Below are 10,584 nucleotides of genomic sequence, written 5' to 3'. Positions count from 1 at the left end.
AATGGCGTGAACCCGGGAGGCGGAGCTTGCAGTGAGCCGAGATCGCGCCACTGCACTCCAGCCTGGGTGACAGAGCGAGACTCTGTCTCAAAAAAAAGAAAAAAAAAATGTCCGGCCGGGCACAGTGGCTCACATCTGCAATCCTAGCACTTTGGGAGGCCAAGGCAGACAGATTACTTGAGGTCAGGAGTTCGAGACCAGCATGGCCAACATGGTGAAACCCCGTCTCTACTAAAAATACAAAAATTAGCAGGGCGTGATGGTGGGCGCCGGTAGTCCCAGCTACCTGGGAGGCTGAGGCGGGAGAATCACTTGAGCCCGGGAGGTAGAGACTGCAGTGAGCGGAGATCTCACCACTGCACTCCAGCCTGGGCAACAGGGTGAGACTCTGTCTCAAAAAAAAAAATGTCCTGTCACTGAACATTCTCACAAACACTTAGTCATGTCAGGCTTTTTCATTTTTCCCACTCTAATGTGAGAAACAATATCCTATCATTTTAATTTACAGGCACACCTTGGAGCTATTGTAGGTTTTGTTCCAGACCACCACAATAAAGCTAATATCACAATAAAGTGAGTCACACAAATTTTTTGGTTTCTCGGTATATATAAATGTTATGTTTATATTATACTATAGTCTATTAAGTATGCAGTATTATTCTAAAAAACAGTGTACATACCTTAACTTTAAAATATTTCATTGCTAAAAAATGCTAATGATCATGTGAGCTTTCAGGGAGTTGTAATCTTTCTGCTAGTGGCGGGTCCTGCCTCAATGTTGATGGCTGTGGACTGATCCAGGTGGTGACTGCTGAAGGCTGGGGTGGCTGTGACAATTTCTTAAAGGAGGACAACAATGAAGTTTGTCTCATTGATTGAGTCTTCCTTTCACTAAAGATTTCTTTGCAGCATGCAATGCTCTTTGATACTGTTTTACCCAGAGGAGAACTTCTTTTAAAATCAGAGCATCCTCTCAACCCCGCCACTACTTTATTAACTAAGTTTATGAAATAGTATAAATCCTTCGTTGTCATTTCAAGAATGTTCAGAGCATCTTCATCAGAAATAGATTCCATTTCAATAAATCACTTTCTTTGCTCATCCATAAGCAGCAACTCCTCATCCCTTCAAGTTTTATCATGAGATTGTTGCATTCAGTCACACCTTCAGGCTCCACTTCTAAGTCTAGTTCTCTTGCTATTTCCACCACACCTGCAGTTACTACCTCCACTGAAGTCTTGAACCCCTCAAAATCATCCATGAGGGTTGGATTCCACTTCTTCCAAACTCCTGTTCATTTTTATATTTTGACCTCTTCCTATGAATCACAAATGTTCTTAACGGTATCTAGAATAGTGAATCCTTTCCAGAAGGTTTTCAATTGACTTTGCCCAGACCCATCACAGCATCACTACCTACAACAGTTTTAACCTTACAGAAAATATTTTCTGAATAAGACCTGACAGTCAAAATTACTTCTTGATCCATGGGCTGCAGAAGGAATGTTATGTTAGCAGGCATGAAAACAACATTAATCTCCTTGACATTTCCATCAGCACTCTTAGGTGGGACTAGGTGCACTGTCAATGAGCAGTAGTATTTTGAAAGGAATACATATTTTTTTTTCTGAGAAGTTGGCCTCAACAGTGGGTTTAAAATATTCAGTAAACCATTCTGTAAACAAATGTGCTATCATCCAGGAGTCGTCGTTCCACTTACAGAGCATAGGCAGAGTAGATTTAGCATAATACCTTTTTTTTTTTTTTGAGACAGAGTCTCGCTCCATTGCCCAGGCTGGAGTGCAGTGGTGCGATCTCGGCTCACTGCAACCTCTGCCTCCCAGATCCAAGCGATTCTCCTGCCTCAGCCTCCCAAGTAGCTGGGATTAAAGGCGCCCACCACCATGCCCAGCTAATTTTTTGTATTTTTTAGTAGAGATGGGGTTTCACCATGTTGGTCAGCCTGGTCTTGAACTCCTGACCTCAGGTGATCCACCCGCCTTGGTCTCCCAAAGTGCTGAGGGATTACAGACATGAGCCACCACGCCCGGCTGATTTAACATAATTCTTAAGGGCCCTAGGATTTTCAGAATGGTAAAGGGGCACTGGCTTCAACTTCAAGCCACCAGCTGCATTAGCCCCTAACAAAAGAGTCAGACTGTCCTTTGAAGCTTTGAGGCCAGGCATTGACTTCTCCTCTCTAACTATGAAAGTCCTCCATGGCATCTTCTTCAGTAGAAGGCTGTTACATTGAAAATCTGTTGTTCAGTGTAGCCACCTTCATCAAGGATCTTAGTTAGATCTTCTGGATAACTTGCTGCAGTTTCTACAATCAGCACTTGTAGCTTCACTTTGCACTTTTATGTTACGGAGCCTTTCCTTAAGCCTCATAAATCAACTTCTGCTAGCTTCAAATTTCTCTTCTGCAGCTTCCTCACCTCTCAGCCTTCATAGAATTGAAAGAGTTGGGGCCTTGTTCTGGATTAGGCTTTGGCTTAAGAGAATGTCATGGGCCGGGTGCGGTGGCTCACGCCTGTAATCCCAGCACTTTGGGAGGCCGAGACAGGTGGATCACGAGGTGAGGAGATCGAGACCATCCTGGCTAACACAGTGAAACCCCATCTCTACTAAAAATACAAAAAAATTAGCTGGGCATAGTGGCGGGCACCTGTAGTCCCAGCTACTCACAAGGCTGAGGCAGGAGAATGGCGTGAACCCGGGAGGTGGAGCTTCCAGTGAGCCGAGATCGTGCCACCGCACTCCAGCCTAGGCAACTGAGTGAGACTCCGTCTCCAAAAAAAAAAAAAAAAGAGAGAATGTCATGGCTGAATTATATTCTATCCAGACCAAACTTTCTCCATATCATGAATATGACTATTTTGCTTTCTTATCATTTGTGTGTTCACTGGAATAGCACTTTTAATTTCCTTCAAAAACTGTTTCTTTGCATTCACAACTTGGCTGTTTGGTGCAAGAGGCCTAGCTTTCGGCCTGTCTCAGTTTTGACATGCTTTCCTCACTAAGCTTAATGATTTACAGCTTTTGATTTAAAGTGAGACATGTGCAACTCTTCATTTTAACACTTAGAAGCCATTGTATGGCTTTTTTGTTTTGTTTTGTTTTTGACACAGTCTCACTCTGCCACTGGAGTGCAGTGGCATGATCTCGGCTCACTACAACTTCAGCCTCCCAGGTTCAAGTGATTCTCCTGCCTTAGCCTCCTGAGTAGTTAGGATTACAGGCACCCACCACCATACCTGGCTAATTTTTGTATTTTTTTAGGAGAGACGGGGTTTCACCATGTTGGTCAGGCTGGTCTCCTGACCTCAAGTGATCCCCCCACCACAGCCTCCCAAGGTGCTGAGATTACAGGCATGAGCCATCACACTCGGCCCCACTGTAGGGTTATTAACTGGCCTAATTTCAATATTGTTGTGTCTCAGAGGACAGAGGCCCAAGGAGAGGGAGAGAGATGGAGGAATGGCCAGTGAGAGCAGTCAGAACACACACATTTATCGATTAAGTTCACCATCTTATATAGGTGTATTTCATTTTGCCACAAAACAATCACAATAGTGGCTGGGCACAGTGGCTCACACCTGTAATTCCAGCACTTTGGGAGGCCGAGGTGGCAGACCACTTGAGCTTAGGAGCTCGAGACCAGCCTGGACAACATGGCAAAACCTTGTCTCTACAAAAAATACAAAACCTAGCTGGGCACAGTGGCACATGCCTGCAGTTCCAGCTACTCGGGAAGCTGAGGTGGAAGGAACATTTGAGGCTGGGAGGGGGAGGTTGCGGTGGGCCAAGATCACACTACTGCACTCCAGCCTGGGTGACAGAGTGAGACCCTGTCTCAAAATTTAATTAATTAATTAATTAATTTAATAAACAATCACAATAGTAACATCCAGGCTAGGCACAGTGGTTCAAGCCTGTAATCTCAGGGATCTGGGAGGCCAAGGCAAGAGGATTGCTTGAGTCCAGGAGTTTAAGACCAGCCTGGCCAACATAATGAGACCCCACCTCTAAAAAAATTTTAAAAATTAAAAATTAGCTAGGCAGGTACCTGTAGTCCTACTAGGGAGGCTGAGCCAGGAGGACTGCTCAAGCCCAGGAGTTCAAGGCTACAGTGAGCTATGATCACATTGCTGCACTCCAATCTGAGCAACAGAGTGAGACTCTGTCTCAAAAAAAAAAAAAGTAACATCAAAGATCACTGATCACAGATCACCAGAACAGATATAATAATAATGAAAAAATCTGAACTATTCCAAGAATTAACAAAATACAATACAGAGACACTAAGTGAACACATGCTGTTGGAAAAATGACCCCAACAGACTTTGTTGCCACAACCTTCAGTTTGTCAAACCCGCATTATCTGCAAAGCACAATAAAGCAAAGCACAATAAAACAAGGTATGCCTGTACATGTGCCTGATCATAATTGCAATTCAGCATCTTTTCAGACTTATTGGTCATTCTTGTTTCCTTTTACTCTGAAATGTTTATATTATCTGCCCCTTTTTCTTTTGGGTAATATGTCTTTTGCTTATTGGTCTGTAGGTGTTCTTTAAATATTCATGGTATTAGTCATCTCTCAGTGATATGTACTGCAAATGTCTTCTTCAAGTTTGTCTTAAATGTGTCAGTATTTGTCTTTAGGGTTTGCATCTTGCTTAGCACATTCTCCCACTTTCCAATATTATAAAGATAGTCTCCTATATTTCTTTTTAGTAGTTTTGCTTTATACATTTAGGTCATTAATCCACCTGAAACTGATTTTTGTGTATGGTATAAGGCAGGATCTTATTTTCTTTTTGCCATTTGGATGACCAGTTGTCCCAGTACAATTTCCTGAATGGGTCATTCTCTCCTCATTAATTTGTAAGAGCGCCTCTTGTCATACCTTAACTTTTCATATATGAAAAGGTCTACTAATAGGCTCTATTCTTCCATTGCTCTGTGTCCATCCCTCTCATCTAAGGTTTAATATCACAATCATCATAATCACTCACTTGAACTGCACACTAGAATTTGCAAAGCGCTTTCAAATCCATTTTCCAATTCAAATCTCAAAATAGTCCTATGAGTTAGGCACTACTGTTCATATCCGTCTGGATGAAGAGCCGCAGGTTCATAAAGGTTAAGTGAATCATGGTCACCAGAGCGTAAGTGTAAGAACAAGGACCCAATCTCATGTGTTCAGTTAGCACTCTTTCCACCAGACTCTGTTAGGTAAGGATAGGAACAATAACTTTCAAACAGCTCTCAAACACAGCTACACTCTGTTCTCTGTTCACAACACCCAAAACAAGCACCTTGTAAATAAACCAATGCTTTAACAACTACGTTTTTCGGGACAAACATGTTCATTATGCTCATCATGAAAGTAAATTCGATTTTGAAAGTAACACTGCCTTAGCTGGCCTCTTAGCTACTATTCACCTCAAGCACAGACAATGCCACTGCTGAGGTCTTTATTGTCCACCATTTCTCCTCACATCAGCCATGTTCTCTCATAGTCACTAGCCCTGCAGTTCCAAAGACAGAATAGAGATGTGACAGCTGGACAGTTCTCTGTGTCAGGACGGAGGGAGACAGAGCCAATGCCTCCAAACTGGAACTTAACACTTTAAAACTCACATTTACACATAAGCTGTGGGACATGCTACAGAAAGCAGGGAGTGTTAAAGTGCTGTCCAAGAACCCCACACCTAGCTTAATGATAGACAAGAGTAGGTACTCCATAAACGATTTTTACTGAACAAATAAATGAAGCGCTTCATCCAGAGCCAGAACCACTGGTTTATTTTCTTTTTTTTAATAACAAATCTGCACATGCATAACCACTGATTTCAACAGGCTCTGCATAGAGCAATCAGTTGAGAAAGACAAAAAAAAAAAAAAAAAAAAGGCGACCCCTGACACTCAGAAGCAGGCATAGCACTCACAGCCAGGCCATGTTATTCTCCTATGGAACATAAACAATCTCACAGAATACCAGCCTCAGACAAGGTTACTCTGAAATCTTCATAAAATGAGACAGAGGCCATTTCACAACTTTGTTATAAGCACAGAGAAATACATAGTGGCTATGCCACCCATGAAATCCCAAATATCCTCTGGCCAAATTGAGTGACTGCTACTCCTATAGCAATTACAGTTTTGTTCTTATACTAGTCTCCCTGCCCTACAGATAAGATTTATTCACATACCCAACTACAAAACTCCCATATTTTCTTACAGGATCTTCTCTAAAGTAAAACTCCAACCTCCTTAACCCTCCCCTTCCCCAATCACCAACACCCAAATCCTATAATCAGTTCTAACACCCTCCTAATGAAACACCCCAGGGTTCCCCATGGAGTATGCTCTCTCTTGATGCAATGAGTAATAAACCCAACTTGTTTAACTACCGGTATGTTATTGGTGGCCTTTGGGCATTGACACGGTTTAAGTCAGACATTACAAGTGTCTAAAAGTCTATGCCTTTCTCTTTCTGGAACATTCTCCCAGTCTTAGTTTGACAAAAATAAATCGCATTTCTGGAAGTCACCACTAACTAAATTTTTTTTTTTTTTTTGAGAGAGTCTTGCTGTGTCGCCCAGGCTGGAGTGCAGTGGCCGGATCTCAGCTCACTGCAAGCTCCGCCTCCCAGGTTTATGCCATTCTCCTGCCTCAGCCTCCTGAAGAGCTGGGACTACAGGCACCCGCCACCTCGCCCGGCTAGATTTTTGTATTTTTTTTTAGTAGAGACGGGGTTTCACCATGTTAGCCAGGATGGTCTTGATCTCCTGACCTCGTGATCCGCCCATCTCGGCCTCCCAAAGTGCTGGGATTACAGGCTTGAGTCACCGTGCCCGGCCCACCACTAACTAAATTAAAGAAAGGTAACAAATTCCTTTAACACCAGATACCTGGTCCAACATCCAACTCCAATTCTACCAATAAACATACTCCTACACAAAACTTTTTGTTTGTATATGATATGCCTCCTTCTAGATAGCATGCCCTTGAAAAGCTGGGTCTGACTCATCTTTGTAAATCTGTACTACCTTACATATATTAGAGGATTGCTAACACATGTAAACACTCTTTTATGAATGTAACATGGTGCTTTTAAACTAATGGTAGTTGAAATATGGGTGCCTCAAAACTACAGATGTGAAACCCCAGGGAAAACAAAACCTTAATAAGGGAGAAAAATTATTTATTTTTCCCCAAAATGTTTTAGATGGTTACTTTTTTTTTTTTTTTTTTTTTTTGAGATGGAGTTTCGCTTTTGCTGCCTAGGCTGGAGTGCAATGGCACCATCTTGGCTCACCGCAACCTCCGCCTCCCCAGTTCAAGCGATTCTCCTGCCTCAGCCTCCCAAGTAGCCAACACAGTGAATTACAGGCATGCACCACCATGCCCAGCTAATTTTGCATTTTTAGTAGAGATGGGTTTCTCCATGTTGGTCAGGCTGGTCTCGAACTCCCGACCTCAGGTGATCCACCGCCTTGGCTTCCCAAAGTGCTGGGATTACAGGCGTGAGCCACAGCGCCCCGCCTGTTCTGTACTTTTTTATTGACTGCTGGAAGAACCCTCTCTAGACGGGGACTTTGAGCCCCATCTACAAAAGATTTTGTTTGTTTTTTCCTATACTAGTAAACCACCCTGGAGCAGTAGAGGGAGACAGCACAGAACATTTATTCATACTCTGACCCAAAAGTATAATCTCAGTCTGGATGAACACATTAAACGACACACCATGCAATGTCATAGCCTATTTAAAGGCATTCTGGCCACTACTGTCTTCATCTTTCAACAGGAAAACGGTTTATATTCCAGAAGCAAAGATTATATTAAATTCAACAAATTCAAGTCGACACTCAGAAAGCACCTACATTTTACCGGATCCATGGGTGATCCAGCCAGATGCCTGATTCAGAAGCAGAGAGAGTTAAATGGAGTGAAAGAGGTTACAAAGTGCCATAGATGTTAAGGAGAAGTTTCCAGTAAGGATGACTGTAGAAAGAACCTTCCAGAGGCTGGGTGCGGTGGCTCATGCCTGTAATCTCAGCACTTTGGGAGGCCGAGGCGGGTGGATCACCTAAGTTCAGGAGTTCGAGACCGGCCTGGCCAACATGGTGAACCCGTCACTACTAAAAATACAAAAATTTGCCGGGCGTGGTGGCACGCGCCTGTAATCTCAGCTACTCGGGAGGCTGAGGCAGGAGAATCGTTTGAACCCGGGAGGCAGAGGTTGCATGAGCTGAGATCGTGCCACTGCACTCCAGCCTGGACGACAAGAGCGAAACTCCGTCTCAAAAAAAAAGAAAAGAAAAGAAAAAGAAAGAACCTTCCAGAATGAAAACTCCAGTTTCTCAAAGCCTGGAATCTTTAGTTTGGACAGAGACATGAGGATACACAGATCCTTGAGTCTCCGCTATTAGGTGCCTTCAGCTTGCTTATATAAAGGGCCAAGGATCTCAAACAGAAATGCTTAATGTAACTTAAGAAATTTTTAAGTTCTCTGTGCAACTCAGCAAACCTGAGCTCACAGCCTTCAGAACAGAGGGGGAAATCACTTCCTCCAGCTCTTGTGAATTTTAAAATTAAAAGTAATGAGAATGATTTCCATCACTGAACGGTTGCGAGGTGGGTGTGGCCCCCCCACCCCTCCCCTCCCCCAACCCCTGCAGCGCCCTGCCTCGGTAACGTCCGAGGGGCCTGGCTGGACCTCTTAGGCCAGCCACGGCCCAGCAAGCCGCTGTCACAACTGCACCCCTAACCCAACGAGCTCATCCCACATCTCGAAGGGCCCCAGCCAACTCGAACCCCGACGGCCCGGCAGCCAGGGCCGGGCTTGGGATCCATGAAGGCCGCCGACTGCGAACAAAGAAGAGGCCGGGGGTAGCCTGAGAGGCCCAGTCCGAGCTCTCTGAGGACCCGAAGGTTCCTGCAGCCCTGGGGGGGTTGTGCCCCCGGCCCAGGATCTGCGGGTGAGCCTCGACAAGCGCCAGCACGCCGTGAGCGCACCGCGTCGCGGACCTTCTTGGCGCACTGCAGGCTCTCCGCGCGCACACTGACAAAGAGGGCAGGGGTCCTGGCGGGTACCCGGAGCTGCGATCCCTCGCGCTTCCCGCCGCCCGACCCGGCCTTTACCTGTACGTCACTCAGCTCCACGCGCAGATACAGCTCGCGGTGTCGCTGAGCCCAGTAGACATGCGGCGTCAACACCTGATTCTCCATGGCCACACTGCCCAGGGCGCGGGGAGGCTCGGCTCGCTGCGCCTCGCTGCCTCAGGTAGTGCTCTGCTGGCGCGGGCCGAAAGCAGGCCTCAAACCCCAGCGCTCCTGAGCGCCTGCAACCCGGCACCTTGAGACACCCCACGCTCGCGGGCCGCGCTTGCGCAGTGACGCGCCGGGATGGCGGCGGCGCCAGCAGTGGGCCTTGGCGCGAGCCGAGAGGGGGCGGGGCGCAGGCGGGATGGGGCAGGCCTGGGCACACAGACGCCGCAGCTCGTCGTGGCCGCCGAGGGAATTGGAATCAGCAGGTGGTACGCTCTCCCCACTCGTCTTCAGGGAGATGCTTTAAAATAAAGAAGGCTGGAGACTCAGGGGACCGATGAGCATGGGAAAGGGTTTGGGACTGATGTCTCTGGAAGGTCCCTCGCATTCTGTTTACTGAGTGCCTACTGTGTGTCTGGGTTTCAAAACTAAACACTGAAACAACAGAAGTGAGACACAGCCCCTTCTGTCTTAGAACTCCCTGCCTATTAAAAGATGCAAGTAATTACAGATTAAATAAGGATAATAATGGTGATAGGGGACATGGTGTGAGAGCAGCGTGGAAGAGCGTTCCAAGAAGGGAAAATAAAGACCAGGGCAGCGCTGCCCAATAAAACTCTAGGTGATGATGGAAATATTGCGCATTGTGCTCTTTAATACGGTAGCCGCTAGCCACATGAAGCTTTTGAGTACTTGACCTGAATAACTGAATTTTCAATTTGATTCACTTCTGTTCTTTTTCTTTTCTTTTCTTCTTTTCTTTCTTTTCTTTTGAAACGGAGTTTCGCTCTTGTTGCCCAGGCTGGAGTGCAATGGCGCCATCTCGGCTGACCGCAACCTCTGCCTCCTGGGTTAAAGCGATTCTCCTGCCTCAGCCTCCCAAGTAGCTGGGATTACAGGCATGCGTAACAGCCCCCGGCTAATTTTGTATTTTTAGTAGAGACGGGGTTTCTCCATGTTGGTCAGGCTGGCCTGGAACTCCCGACCTCAGGTGATCCGCCTGCCTTGGCCTTCCAAAGTGCTGAGATTACAGGCGTGAGCCACCGCGCCCGGTCAATTTTATTCACTTCTAATTTAAACTTTAATATCCATATTATTGGTGGCTATTCTATTGGACAGTGCAGGAGGCTGTCTCTAAAAAATAGGAAACTCAAACTAGAGACAACACTCATTTATGTCTTACTTAAACTGTCTTGTCTGTATCGGCTTTCATCCCCAAGTTCTTCTGCAGGGAAGAATTTAATGGGAAGAAATATTTGTATGAAAACTAGAATTCTGGGACAAAAATGGAACTCATATTCAAT

At 45.5% G+C, this 10,584-nt stretch overlaps 1 protein-coding gene across 2 annotated transcripts in view; it reads right to left on the bottom strand.

Moving 5' to 3' along the window:
* Positions 1-9,433, bottom strand: part of HACD3 (3-hydroxyacyl-CoA dehydratase 3) — a 48,101-nt gene extending 38,668 nt beyond the window's left edge. The window contains exon 1 of one of the 2 annotated variants that reach the window (XM_011968320.1): positions 9,155-9,433. In XM_011968320.1, coding sequence (XP_011823710.1) covers positions 9,155-9,241 — 87 coding nt within the window. In that variant the 5' untranslated portion in view covers positions 9,242-9,433. The remainder of the gene's footprint in view (positions 1-9,154) is intronic. The other variant, XM_011968329.1, reaches the window with a different exon arrangement.
* Positions 9,434-10,584: the final 1,151 nt, after the last annotated feature.

Source organism: Mandrillus leucophaeus, unplaced genomic scaffold (genome assembly GCF_000951045.1).
Source record: "Mandrillus leucophaeus isolate KB7577 unplaced genomic scaffold, Mleu.le_1.0 Scaffold12, whole genome shotgun sequence".
Taxonomy (NCBI): domain Eukaryota; kingdom Metazoa; phylum Chordata; class Mammalia; order Primates; family Cercopithecidae; genus Mandrillus; species Mandrillus leucophaeus.
Note: the sequence above shows the minus strand (reverse complement) of the source record. Positions and strands in the feature narration are given on the sequence as shown.